Genomic DNA, 15,072 nt, shown 5'->3' on the forward strand with positions numbered 1-15,072 from the left:
CTCCATGCTGGTCGACCTGCAATCACTTGGCCTTTAGTGTCCACAATGTAGAACACCTGTAGCACGTTGGAGGAGTGAGTGTACTTGCACTCCAGGACAATGGATTCTGTGCATGCAATTAGTGAACCATTGTACACTGCCTAGAGCGGCATGGTGGCACAATGGTTAGCACTACTGCCTCACAGTGCTGGGGACCTGGGTTCAATTCTTTCCTTGGGTGACTGTGTGGAGTTTGCACGTTGTCCCTGTGTCTGCGTGGGTTTCCTCCGGGTGCTCCGGTTTCTTACCACACTCCAAAAATGTGCAGGTTAGGTGGATTGGCCATGCTAAATTGCCCCTTGGTTTCAGGGGGATTAGCAGGGTAAATACGTGGAGTTACGGGGATAAGGCCTGGGTGGGATTGTTGTCAATGCCGGCTCAATGGTCCGAATAGCCTCCTTCTGTAGTGTAGGGATTCTATGATTCTATGAATTGGGAATGCCTACACAGGCTGAATACATCAGGATTCACAGCAGCAGAGCCAAAGGATCCCCAAAGGATACAGACTATATGGGAAGACTGGTTTGGAATCAGGGTAAATTTCCACATTCATCAATTGGAGTTGATGTCAGTTTGATAACAGCCTACAGAATCCGTAGACTATTTCATCAGCAGATGCGGAATACAGTGAATTTTCAAACGCAGGAGTAGCCGACAGAATTGTTGAGTTGGATGCAATCACCAACTCAAAAATTCAGTTGGCTCGCTCTGCTTTCGCCTGCTTTTCTGAAGCTCTGACCATTGTAATCGCAACCTTCTCTGGTCTGATTTTTAGGGCTTTTTCTCTGTTATTTGACTCTCCCTCACTTGCCCAGGATCCAGCCCACCCTCTAGTCATTTGCCTTTCCCGACTAAGTTAACCTGGTGCTGGTCCTCTCGACCCATTGTCACACTCGCTGAATTGACAGGCTATAGGCTACAATCTCACCATGTGGGATCCATCTGCTTCCTGCTCTTTCTTTGAGCACTGTCACCGCACTGTGTCTTCAAAGCTTTTCTGTGCAGTTAGCCCATTGCAATTTCAACACTCTCCAATCCTGCGACTCCATTGTGGTCTGACCAGAACATTGAGGGTCATCTCAAGCCATGTAGCATGATCTAAGACTGTTCACCATGTCGTATCTGTACTTTAGCTTGCTGCCAGCCTGTGCACTTTGTCCTTTAGAACGAACCATTACTGCACATCATATTATGTATGTTATAATTATATAAAGGCACCAATCACTCATAAGGGATTGTGCAAACATGTTGTGGGTTCATTTATTAAGCACAGGCACATGTGAACAGATATACATGGACAGAAAGCTCAAGGACATCAGAGCCCCAGAGCTGTGTGTGTGTGCTCTGCTTCAGCCCAAAGTAAAACTGAGACTGAATCACATGACACACTTCTCTTAAAGTGATGTCATGATGCTATCCCTTTAAGGCACATTACAACATATTGCAACACACACAAGGGCACACTGATTAGTTCAATGCTGACATTATTTTGTCTTAATGCCGCAACGTTACTTCAATATTGCTTTGCAAGGTCATTAGATAAGTGTAAATAAGGGGCCTTCTGGCACCCCTCTGCAGTGTCCCCAATATTTAAATGTTACCCTTGTGCCCCGATGACCAAACGAAAACAATAGCAGGGTCTGACCAGAGTACATCACAACATTCTCCAAGCTAATATTTCAGCGTGTAGTCCAGTATCTTGCTTCATTGGCACCACACAGTGATTTCACCCAATTTGTTTTACAATGTCAAGTGTCTGTATTAAATTTCATCCCACTGTCTTGCCCATTTTATCTCCAGCACAAGAAATCACAAAATGTTGTGGAGACATAGTTATCCCCATATTCCTGTTATTGATGAGAACTAATTTGTTAACTCTATAGGGCTATCATTGATGCTTTGAATATCAGGTTTGCTTCCCCTCTATGACATTCTCTTGGTTGTCATCATGGCATGGCTGCCAAACCTAGGAGGCATACTGCCCAGGGACTTCCATCCCCTCAGCCCTCCATTGAAGCCTGTGCCCCGGCACCACAAGGGAGACACAAAGAAGCTACTGGGCAGAATTGCCCAAAACCTACTCACACCCCGACCCCCTCCCACCCACTCCCCCAAAGACACAGCCATTCAGCGGGTACTGTGCCAGCAAGAATGCACTCACCCCCGAGCTGAATGGTCCTATCATATGTTAAGTTGATATTTCTCTACACCCTTGCTGTGACTGTAACACTACATTCTGCAACCTCCCCTTTCCTTCTCCCCCATGTACTCTATGAATGGTATGTTTTGTCTGCATAGTGCACAAGAAATAATACTTTTTACTGTATTCCTTTGGGCAGCATGGTGGCACAGTGGCTAGCACTGCTGCCTCACAACGCCAGGGACCTGGGTCTGATTCTTGGCTTGGGTTACTGTCTGTGTGGAGTTTGCACATTCTCCCCGTGTCTGCGTGGGTTTCCTCCCACACTCCAAAGATGTGCGGGTTAGGTAGATTGGCCATGCTAAATTGCCCCTTAGTGTCAGGGGGACTAGCTAGGGTAAATGAATGGGATTATCGGGATAAGGCTTGGGTGGGATTGTGGTTGGTACAGACTCAATGGGCCGAATGGCCTCCTTCTGCACTGGAGGGATTCTATGTGACAATGAGAAATCAATTCAATCAATCAAATCAAATCCCCCTGGGAGTTTTGCTCGCCAGGTGCACACCTTTTTGAGTACAGTCATGCATCACACCGGCCTGGGAGTTAAGTTTGATGTGGGGGTATGATTCTGATGTATGGGCTCGATAGCGATGTGTAAATGTATTACAATAATGGCCCAGGTGTTACATGGCGGGAAACCTGGCCCACGACTGACGAGGGGAGGGTACGATCGCGTTCTGTATTTACACCACCAGGAAACGCGTTTGAGGGCCTTCCCATGACATATGCTAGTCGTGCTGCCAAACACGCCTGCCGCGTACAGGAGCGGGAAATCCCAGCCTCAGTCTGAAGCAATTGCATTGTCAGCATCAATTCTGAGTCCAGGGCTATTGCAGGGCTGCAAGTGGCGAGCCCGAGAATTGCAGGTCCGGTCGATAAATAAAACTCCTGAAAACTGGTTGTTCCCGAATTTCAGAGTTCTAGCTGCGGCCCTATCCCTACGTAACTCCACACATTTACTCCTCCAGTCCTCCTGACACGAAGGGGCAATTTAGCATGACCAATCCACCTAACCCGCACATCTTTCAGAGTGTGGGAGGAAATCGGAGCACCCGGAGAAAACCCACGCAGACACGGGGAGAACGTGCAAATTCCACACAGACAGTGACCCAAGGTCGGAATTGAATCCAGGTCCCTGGAGCTGGGAGGCAGCAGTGCTAACCAATGTGCTGCCCTACAAGGTCATTCATTTCTTTGCAATAATAGTCCAACATCCTTCGACAAAGATCTAGATTTTCTACACCCAAACACGCAGATAAAAACTACTTCAACTGATTTCATTTCCAGCCAACAGACATCAGGTTCCAGAGACAAAAGAGCAATTTGTTAACCTGTAGGTTATGGAAAATTTGTATTGAATCTGTTCACCATTCAAAATGTAATAAATTCACTATTGAATCACAAAAAATTGTAAAAATTCAAATGTACCATATCTCAGCCTGCAAAATGTCACTGTTTATATCAGTAGCTGTAATATTCCTGACCAAATATTCAAATCCATTAGTTCATCACCAGTACTATCAATGGTAAGGGACAACAGGGCTTTTCTTTTCACATCAGAATGACCCTTTTTGCAAAGGGTTTGCTCACATGATCCTCGGGGCTTACCGTATCCTGCAGGGTTGCCCTTGCTCTTGGGCAGGTTGGCTCGGAGAATGGCGTTGTTCAGGGTATTCAGGTAGGTCGGCATGCTATGATAACCCTTGTTGTTGTAAAACGCCTACAGAAGTAAAGGAAAGACATGGGCAGGCGTTAGTTAAATGCTCCTCTCTGCATTTGTTTTAATGTCAGGTTGCAATCATTTCCAAAGATATGCAGGTTAGGTGGATAGGCCATCGCAAATTGCCTTAGTGTCCCAAGATGCGTACAGGGGGATTAGCGGGGTAAATATGTGGGGTTGCGGGGATAGAGCCTGGGTGGAATGCTCTGTCGGAGAGTCAGTGCAGACTCAATGGGCCAAATGGCCGCCTTCTGGACTGTAGGAATTCTATGATTTTTACTTCTAAAGTGCATCCTCTTTGGCTGTTGGCTTCCTGTTAGAGGGCAGTGAAAGGTTCTCAGGGAGATGGAGTGAGCATAAGTTTAATAAGATCTCCAGCAACCCATCAGCAAAGTCATTCCGCAAGGTCTACCTCTTACCCCAACCACCGTATCAACAATGCAAGCAACAATATTTTTAGTTACCTTTCCAAGTGTGAAGGAATTGCTACTCAAGCCTTAGGTTGAATGCCAATCTTATGCTTAGAGCAGGACAGCATCATGGTGCAGAGTGACTGGTACACAGGAAGTCCAGTAACAGCATTCCACCAAGACTCAATCAAACAAGACAACATGGCACCGTACTGTGGTATCAGCTCCAGCTGAATTATTTATTGCGTCCATATTATAGTGTACATTGAGGCCATCTTATTGCGAAACCTATCTTTTCTTAGGCTGCTCTGGCTCTATGAGGAAGTACCACTGTATACGTACATGGAGGACTATGTAGGCAACACCAACTTTCTTATGCACATCTGAAGCCACTTGAGGTTGTTTGGAAAAGTTGAGCGTCACTGATTGCACCAAGTCTAGAATCATAGAATCCCTGTGGTGCAGGAGGCCATCAAGCCTGCACTGACAACAATTCCACCAAGCTCTATCATTGTAACCCCACACACTTACCCCAATAATCTCCATGATACTCAGCAGCAATTTTAGCAATTTGGCCAATCCATCTAACCCACTCATCTTTGAACTGTGGAGGGAAACCGGAGCACCCGGAGGAAACCCATGCAGACACGGGGAGAATGTGCAAGCTCCACACAGACAGTCACCAAAGGTTGGCAAATTGAACTCGGGTCCTTGGAGCTGTGAGGCAGCAGTGCTAACTACTGTGTCACTGTGCCACCCCAAAGTCTAGCCTGGTTGCAGCGACTAAACCATGACATTTAATGGGTCACATTCACTCTGGCCAAATAAGTGAAGAGAAGGTGCTAACTGAGATACAGGGTGGGACTTTCCGGCCACACTCGCCCCGAAATTGGAAAATCCCGCCCTAGGTCAACGGACCTTTCCATTGTCCGCCCCTCACCCGCTCCGATTCCCGTGACGGGCGGAATGGGAAAATTCATCCTTCAATGTTTTGGGGTTCTTTTTGGCTAATAATCATGTGTTCTTGCACTGGTTCAACAAAAGCATTTCTACCTTCAACTAGGGCATTTGTTCCCTGGACTGCTTTCCTTTGATCAGTCATCCTTTTCTATTATCTTCGCACCTATTTGTCGAAACCCAAATTAGATGCAGCAAAAGCTTAATCAGATTTAGGCAACCAGCTTCATCCAAATTAAATGGGCATAAATTAGGGCAAAGCCAGGTTGAAGTTGGGGTGTGGAACAATCTAGCAACTTCCTTTTTTTATTCATTCCATGGACATGAGCTTCGCTGGCTGGCCAGCCAGCATTTATTGCCCATTTCTAGTTGCCCTTGAGAAGGTGGTGGTGAGCTGCCTTCTTGAATCGCTGCAGTCCATGTTCTGTGGGTTGACCCACAATGCCATTAGGGAGGGGATTCCAGGATTTTGACCCAGCAACTGCGAAGGAACAGCGATATATTTCCAAGTCAGGATGGTGAGGGGCTTGGAGGGGAACTTCTAAGTGGTGGTGTTCCCATTTATGTGCTGCCTTTGTCCTTCTAGATGGAAGTGGTCGTGGGTTTGGAAGGTGCTGTCTAAGGATGTTTGGTGAATTGCTGCAGTGCATCTTGTAGATAATACACACTGCTGCTACTGAGCATCGGTGGTGGAGGGTTTGAATGTTTGTAGATGTGGTGCCAATCAAGCGGGCTGCTTTGTCCTGGATGGTGTCAAGCTTCTTGAGTGTTGTTGGAGCTGCACTCATCCAGGCAAGTGGGGAGTATTCCATCACACTCCTGACTTGTGCTTTGTAGATGGTGGATAGGTTCTGGGGAGTCAGGAAGTGAGTTACTTGCCACAATATTCCCAGCCTCTGACCTGCTCTTGTAGCCATTGTATTTATGTGGCGAGTCCAGTTGAGCTTCTGGTCAATGGTAACCCCAAGGATGATGACAGTGGGAGATTCAGTGATGATTACACCATTGAATGTCAAGGGGCAGTTGTTAGTGTGTCTCTTATTGGTGATGGTTATTGCCTGGCATTTGTGCGGCATGAATGATTTGATTTATCACATATATTGGCATACAGTGAAAAGATTGTTTCTTGCGTGCTATACAGACAGAGCATACTGTTCATAGAGAAGGAAAGGAGAGAGTGCAGAATGTAGTGTTACAGTCATAGCCAGGGTGTAGAGAAAGATCAACATAATGCAAGGTAAGTCCATTCAAAAGTCTGACGGCGGCAGGAAAGAAGCTGGTCTTGAGACGGTTGGTACGTGACCTCAGACTTTTGTATCTTTTTCCCAAAGGAAGAAGGTGGAAGAGAGAATGTCCGGGGTGCGTGGGGTCCTTAATTATGCTGGCTGCTTTGCCGAGGCAGCGGGAAGTGTAGACAGAGTCAATGGATGGGAGGCTGGTTTGCTTGATGGATTGGGCTACATTCACGACCTTTTGTAGTTCCTTGCAGTCTTGGGCAGAGCAGGATCCATACCAAGCTGTGATACAGCCAAAAAGAATGCTTTCTATGGTGCATCAGTAAAAGTTGGTGAGAGTCGTCACTTGCCACTTGCCAGCACAAACCTGGATATTGTCCAGATCCTGTTGCATTTGAACATGGACTGCTTCAGTATCTGAGGAGTCATGAACGGTGCTGAACATTGTGCAATCATAGGCGAACATCCCCACTTCTGACCTTATGACGGAGGGAAGGTCATTGATGAAGCAGCTGAAGATTGTTGGGCCTGGGACACTACCCTGAGGGACTCCTGCAGAGATGTCCTGGAGCTGAGATGACTGACCCTCCACAACCACAACCATCTTCCTATGTACCAGATATGACTCCAACCAGCAGAGAGTTTGCTCCCTGACATCCATTGATTCCAGTTTCGCTAGGGCTCCTTGATGCCACACTCGGTCAAATGCGGCCTTGATGTCAAGGGCTGTCACTCTCACCTCACCTCTGAAATTCAGCTCTTTCGTTCATGTTTGAACCAAGGCTGTAATGAGGTCAGGAGCTGAGTGACCCTGGCAAAACCCAAACTGGGCGTCACTGAGCAGCTATTGCTGAGCAGGTGCTGCTTGACAGCACTGTTGATAACTCCTTCCATCACTTTACTGATGATCAAGAGTAGACTGATTGGGCAGTAATTGGCCGGTTTTCCCACTTAACTTTCCAGAAAGGTTTTGCTGCCATTTCTGATGCCAGTCATCAGCAGTTTTTAAATGTAAACTGGCCCCAATTAAGCACCAACACACTTTGCACAATTTCCAAAGTTACCCCAACAGGTTATTCTTGCCAATCTATTCAGGTTTGACCTTTTGCCGTTAGCACTTTAAAGAGTTCTGCGTACATGATATAAGGGCAATTTACTTTTAATATCTCATCACTTAGTACCTTAATGGCAATTGTTGAGCGAGTTCTATTGGCATTCCAAATTCATTAAGTGTAACACAGAGAAACACTGCTGAAGCAGAGCCTCAGGTGCTGGGGGGATTTAGAAGCACCTGGCAATATAGCCCAAATAAGGATCTATGCAGCAAGGTGGAGTACTGCACCTTGTACTCTGCAAAGAGGCTTCAACAGCGAGGAGCTAGAGTAGGAGAAATCCAAGTACAGTTAAGGGAGTTACCATTGTTAGGTACTGTACTCTCAGTGCAAAGAAACTTGGAGTGCTGGATGCAAACAACAGCACAGCTTTATTGAATAGCTGTTAACTCTACAAACGCTTGATCTGGACTGAGGCAAAGGCCACAAAGCACGTCTTGTCTCTTAAAGTGACATCACAACACCCGAGGAATGAAGGGTTTGTCATATGAGGAGCAGTTGAAGTAGCCGGGTCTACGCTCGATGGAGTTTCGAAGGATGAGGGGGAGATCTAATTGAAACTTACAGAATACTGAGAGGCCTAGATAGAGTGGATGTGGACAAAATGTTTCCACTATTGGGAGAGACTAGAATTCAAAGGCACAACCTCAGAGTGAAGGGACGCTCCTTTAAAACTGAGATGAGGAATGTCTTCAGCCAGAAAGTGATGGATCTCTGGAACGCATTGCCAGAGGGCTGTGGAGACCAGGTCATTGAGTGTCTTTAAGACAGAGATAGATGGGTTCTTGATCAATAAGGGGATCAAGGGTTACAGGGAGAAGGCAGGAGAATGGGGATGAGAGTCATATCAGCCATGATTGAATGGCGGCAAAGATTCGATGGGCCAAATGGCCTAATTCTACTCCTATATCTTATAGTCTTGGACTTATGGTCTTACAACAACAACCCAAATGTATAATAATAATCTGATGAAGCTGCAGAAGAGAACCCGATGCTCTCTGAGAGGCACCCAGAAAAACCTTCATGTGGGAGTCCTCTCAATTGGGAAATGCAGCCATAAAATTTGTGAACATTTTTCATGGGAATTTGACCCTTGATCCCCTTATTCTGGGCGCCTCTCAGTAACCTTGCTAAAAGATTTGGTGACCGTCATCACAGTTGCACCAAACTCATAACACACTTGGAATTAATTGTTGCTACCTATTTTTCTAGATGAACGCCTACTCAGGAAGTGCAAAATCTTATGCGTGTGTCTCTAATGCATCTGTGTAAATCAGATGTCAATTTTAATGGCATGAGCATTACAATTAGGGAGGACACCTGCAAACTACCTTAACAGCTATCTGCCAGTACCTACAATCATGTTAATCATTGTTCTATAAAGGATACATACATCTTGTACCTATGCATCAAAGTAATTGGGGCATCCAATAATCAAGACGCAATGCTGATTTGAACTTCAAAGAGACGTGTATCTTCTCAACATGCTCTCCTCCTCCTCTCTCAGCAGGCAAAGACAAAAGTATCTCCTTTGAGAAAACACTTTAAATATGCCACAAATATCCCACAAAAATATAAATGTAAGCTATGAACCTCTATTTTAACTGCCACTTTCCCCACCATAATCCCGACAAAGGGCAGGAAACATCAAAAATAGCAGCAGGAGAAGGCCATTCAGCCCTTTGGACCTACACTGCCATTTGATCTTCCACGCAATAGCCTGATCCTGCTTTCTCCCCTATCCTTTGATTCCCTTCACCCCAATTGCTATACCTAACTGCTTCTTGAAAACATACAATGTTTTGGCCTCAACTACTTTCTGTGGTAGCGAATTCCACAGGCTGAGCACTCTCTGGGTGAAGAAATTTCTCCTCATCTCTGTCCTAAACAGTCACCAGAGACTGTGATCTCTGGTTCTGGACACCCCCACCACCGGAACATCCTTCTTGCATGTACCCTGTCTGGCCCTGTTCGAAATTTACAGGTTTCTGAGAGATCCCTTCTCACTCGTCTAAACAGCGAACATAATCCTAATCGACTCAATCAAAGGGGCTGGGGGAGCAGATATGCTCTTGAAAATTGCCACCCCACCACCAACCTGCGCCACACCCATTTGCTGTTTTATTCCATTATTCACAGGTGTTGATCTAGGTCCTGGCCAAGTCTCTTGCTAAAGGCGAGTGGGACTTACTTAACATGCAGTAATAATTGCACCAACGTCATCATGACATAACCTGTAGCAAGACAAGTGAGAGGTCTGCACTGTAAGCTGACACGCGGCAGCAGAATCACTGTCGGGAGGAGCCAAGGTAAGTTTTAAAAATTTGCCGTAGTTTGAATTCCTGATGGGCCAGGAGGAGCTTTGGAGCCAGATCCTTGGGCAACCCCAGCCCTAGAAATCCCCAAATCCCTCTTTGCCTTCCCTTCCAACTGCCTCCAGATCTGACCGCTCCTCTTGTAGCCTCTTGCCACCAAATTCCCACTCTGGTCAAGTAGCGACATTAGGCCGCAGCTCAGGCAGGAGAGGACCTTTATATTAGAGGAATTTGGATGGGTACATGAATAGGGAGGGAATAGAGGGATACAGACCGAGTAAGGGCAAAAGGTTGTTTTTTTTTACTTTACTTCGGGCATCATGATCGGCACAGGCTTGGAGGGCCGAAGGGCCTGTTCCTGTGCAGTATTGTTCCTTGTTCTTTAAGTGAGGCCCAACTGCTTAGCTCAACAGAGCCACCATGTCTCATAACTCACTGGGCAACCCAATATGCATCACTTCCCCCATCCCTGCAAAGAACAAGACCATAGAGTAACAATGTAACTTGAAACAAAATGGTGTTTACTTCTTGTGCCACTTCTAACAGATTTGCATTGGTGTGTATTCGGATGCAGTTAAGTTACCACACAGATTGTTGCGACATATATTAATTAACCTTAGAAAAGCAGCCTCTTGCCCTACCTGTGCAGTTCTCCTCACTGCAATCTTCCGCACCATTGGGGCAACCTTTGTACTGAAGGACGCTGGGATGGATTTGAGCACGTTGCCAAATGTCAGCCCTCCATACCTGAGAAAATCAGAATAAATTCAATAGAAACTTGGATGTACAAGGGAATTCCGCCCAATGAGTACACACAAAAACAATCAATGCAGATGATTAGAGCACAGGAGTTGATGGGACTCACATTCAAGGTGGTCGAAGATTCAATAGTAAATGTATCACAGTGTTCTTTTAATTATTGGAATGTTCCTGAGCTCTCTCACTCTCTCATTCCTTAATCACTAAATCACGCTGGTTGTTGAGGAACAGTTCCTTCTCTTCTCTAGGGAGAATCTTTGATTTGAGGGTCACCGAAACATGTCTTATGCTATGATTTTACCAAAGTGCAGGTGAGGAGACATATCCCAAAGTCTGCCTCAGCTGGAACTGGGATCGAACCCCATGCTGCTGACATTAATCTGACCCATGCACTAGTCTCTAACTGCGTAACCCTCCCCCCCTCTCTTTCAACATTGAATATGTCAACATTTAGTTCTTTGTTCTTTGTAAATGCACGGGGTTATGGGGATAAGGCCTGGGTGGGTTTGTAGTCGGTGCAGACTCGATGGGCCGAATGGCCTCCTTCTGCACTGTAGGGATTCTATGATTCTATGAATAAGCAAAAAAAAACCATCTCGAGGTTTGTAAAGATTTCGGAAATAGAACGAGCACTTGCTTTTCAATCAACCCAACATAAACAGTCATCAGGACAAAAATAGCTCCATTCAATCCCTGATCACCAATTCATTCAACAACATTAACCTTGAATTTGTGTTTCAGGCAGAGGAGAATTAAGCTTAGACAAAGAACGAATGAGTTTTTCGAATACAGCAATGTACCATCTCCTCAGCAAGTCCCGAATTACTTCCCTAATAATGAAGTATTGTTGAAATCCAGTCACTTGTTATGTAAGCAAACGCAAACACCACTGTGCACAAAGCAAGATTCCATAAGCAGTGATTGATGGTGCCAATTTGAGGGAGAAAAATGAGCCAGGACATCATGAGGGCTCCCTATTCTTGGCGGGGTGGTACTTTGGGATCATGACTATCCACCTGAACGGATGGTGAACAATGGTTCACTGCATCAGCCAAAAGATAGAACTTCAGCAATGTAACACTCTCTCAGCGTAGCAGTGAAGTATCAACATAGACTGTGCTCAACACTCGCAGGGAGACTTGAAGCCACAACCTTCCAATTTAGAGGCCCGAATGCTAACAGCTGAGCTAAACTAATACCAAATAATGCGGAAACTGAAGCCTGCCTTAAATATCCAAAGGGGATCATTAAAGTTGCCTCTCTATCCAGCAGGCTCACAGGCCACATTTGGCATCAGCTGAGCATTAATTCTTTATCGGTCTCATTATCCCTCGTTGCAGGTATGGAAGCATTAATAAATTAAATTTAATATCTGTTGTTCTAAACTTGGAAACTCACTGCTGTGCTCTTTCTAAATCAAGTGCTTTAAGTTGGAATCCACCCAGAACGACTCCCTGTCTCCTGCTCAGACTCATTATTATTATGGGGCGGCACAGTGGCACAGTGGTTAGCACTGCTGCCTCACAGTGCCAGGGACCCAGGTTTGCTTCCTGGCTTGGGTCACTGTCTGTGTGGAGTTTGCACGTTCTCCCTGTGTCTGCGTGGGTTTCCTCCAGGTGCTCCGGTTTCCTTCCACAGTTCGAAAGATGTGCTGTATAGGTGCATTGGCCATGCTCAGTGTACCCGAACTGGCGTCAGAGTGTGGCGACTAGGGGATTTTCACAGTAACTTCATTGCAGTGTTAATGTAAGCCTACTTGTGACACTAATAAATAAACTTAAAACTTTTTTTAAAAACTATCACTCGATTCCAAATGAAATAGCACTCTTCATGTTTCAGATCCATCTGTGATCTCCAAGATCGCAGAGTCGCTGAGCAGAAACTGATAGCCAAGTTCCGCACACACGAGGACGGCCTCAACCGGGATATTGGGTTCATGTCACACTATTTGTAACCCCCACAGTTGCCTGGGCCTGCAGAGTTTCACTGGCTGTCTTGTCTGGAGACAATACACATCTTTTTAGCCTGTCTTGATGCTCTCTCCACTCACGTTGTTTTGTTTCTTGAAGACTTGATTAGTTGTAAGTATTCGCATTCCAACCATTATTCATGCAAATTGAGTTTGTGTCTTTATATGCTCTGTTTGTGAACAGAATTCCCACTCACCTGAAGAAGGGGCTTGGAGCTCCGAAAGCTTGTGTGGCTTTTGCTACCAAATAAACCTGTTGGACTTTAACCTGGTGTTGTTAAACTTCTTACTGTATCTCCAAGATGTCCAGCCTTCCTGGAATTACTGCTTTCATTGCATTCCATGCTCAATGCCACCTGTCACCATGAGCACCTTCACAAACTCTGTCTTCAGGAGCACCAACTCACTCTAACACAAAGATGTCCACATTTGCAGCTCCTTTTAGTCCTTTGCTTCATCTGGTGCTTCAACATTTTCCTTCTTGGTGTCAAAGAATACCACAAGCTTCAACAATCCTTGGGATACCAAAACCCCTCCGCATCCTTCTTTCCTTTCACTTTTATCTGACCCATCCCTTCTTCCAATATTACTCCATTGATGCGTTTTCACTTTCCCCTCTGAACCCGAATGATTCGTCCTCAGCAAGAGCCTCGGTTACACCCCCACCTCAATGAATTTCAAAATTCGCACAGTGCAGATGTCTTCTTCAGCCACCCTCTTTGGCCTGGAGTCCTCTCCCCGCAGAGCGAATTCTTTCACCTGTCTCCAGTATTCCCTTCCCACCTGCACCCTTTGCTCTGGCCCCTCCCCCTCTCTAGATCTCTTCATTGCGTGTTGCTGGTGTGACCTCGACTGCCTCAGTTTCTCTGCTCTCTTCATTCACTCTAAACAATCTTCCTCTCAGCATGCTGCAGTCGGGTCTGTCAGGTCCAACCCTAACATCATCAAACTGTTTAGAGCACAGCTGATGTTAAATGCTCAGATATTCCAAATCCAGGTATTTCCGGAAGGGAAACTTGAAACACCTGCTCTCAATTATATTTTTTGAAATTTAGTATAACGTGAGGCTCACCTCAGAGAAAGATGTTTCAGGTGCCTTTAGTTTCCTGGCCCCTAACCATTTCCTTTTTGTTAGAGCTGTGTAACCTCGATATCTAAATCCCCCATGAGGACAGTCTGAGAACTCTCTATGTCTTCTTTCAGCGGAGTCCTCAACCACCACCATCCTCCTTCACCGAATTAAAAGTTGTTGCTCTGGGAATCCGTATGGATCCAGCTATTTGTGTCTTTCCATGAGATATGTTGAATATTGATACATTGAGAACTGTACTGGTTTCTACTTTTGCTCCTGAACTCAAAAACAACATCAATTTTGCTTAAAATTTCCAACCTTCCCTTGACATCACATGGCTCACCTCTGGCTCTTCCTTTCCCATTACCTATCTCTATCTCTGGGATTAGACTAATAACTAATATTCACTGTAAGAGCGCTGGCTCCCACAATAACCTTCAATGCATGTCCTCCCACCCCGACTCCTGTAAGGACTCTATTCCCTTCTCCAACTTTCTCTGTCACATACTGACAATTCTAACTTCAATTCCGATGCTTCCGATATGGGCTTCCTATTTCCTCCAAGGATTCCCCCACCACAGTGGTAGGCAGTGCCCTTGAGTGGATCCATTCCATTTCTCACACTTGCCCTCCCTCCCAGATCCGTCGGAAGGTTTGTTTTTGCCTAACCTTCCACCCCATCAGCCTCCACATTAAACAGATCATCTTCTGCCATCTCCAGCGTGATGTTGTCACCAAACGCATCAACTTCTCCCTTTCAGCATCCCATTCCCTCCTGATACTCTTGTCCACTCCTCAGTCACCCCTAAGCCACCCTTCCCCTTCCCATGGCACTTTTCCAAGCAAGCATAGCTATCTCCTATCCTTTTCCTCTTGCGAATGCTTTATCTGGGAGCAAACGCTAAATTGCATGACAGATTTTGTTGAAAACCTTGACTCAATCCACAAGCATGGCACTGAGCTTCTGTAATGTTAATTCTCCGTCCCACTCTGACCTCAGCCTTCTACACTGTTCAGACCCGAGGAACGGCATTTCATCCTTCAATGATTGTCCAAAGATGTGCAGGTTGGGTTGGCTGGCCATGCTGAATTGCCCATAGTGTCCCAGGATGTATAGGTTAGTGGGGTTAGTGGGGTAAATGTGTGGGATGGTGGGGATAGGTTCTGGGGTGCGATTGTTGTCAGTGCGGACTTTATGGGCCGAGTGGCCTCATTTTGTCGGATTTCTATGAATTGGCCATTTAACAGCCTACCAGACTCAACACTGAGTTCAACAATTTCAG

General features: G+C 45.8%; 1 protein-coding gene across 2 annotated transcripts in view; it reads right to left on the reverse strand.

Moving 5' to 3' along the window:
- The window catches only part of abca2 (ATP-binding cassette, sub-family A (ABC1), member 2), a 551,670-nt gene that overhangs the window by 69,905 nt on the left and 466,693 nt on the right, over window positions 1-15,072 (reverse strand). For both annotated transcript variants that reach the window (XM_078226666.1, XM_078226665.1), the window contains 2 exons: window positions 10,631-10,736; window positions 3,849-3,960 (listed from right to left, as the gene is read on the reverse strand). In XM_078226666.1, the coding sequence (XP_078082792.1) occupies window positions 3,849-3,960; window positions 10,631-10,736 (218 nt within the window). The remainder of the gene's footprint in view (window positions 1-3,848; window positions 3,961-10,630; window positions 10,737-15,072) is intronic.

Source organism: Mustelus asterias, chromosome 13 (assembly GCF_964213995.1).
Source record: "Mustelus asterias chromosome 13, sMusAst1.hap1.1, whole genome shotgun sequence".
Lineage (NCBI taxonomy): Eukaryota > Metazoa > Chordata > Chondrichthyes > Carcharhiniformes > Triakidae > Mustelus > Mustelus asterias.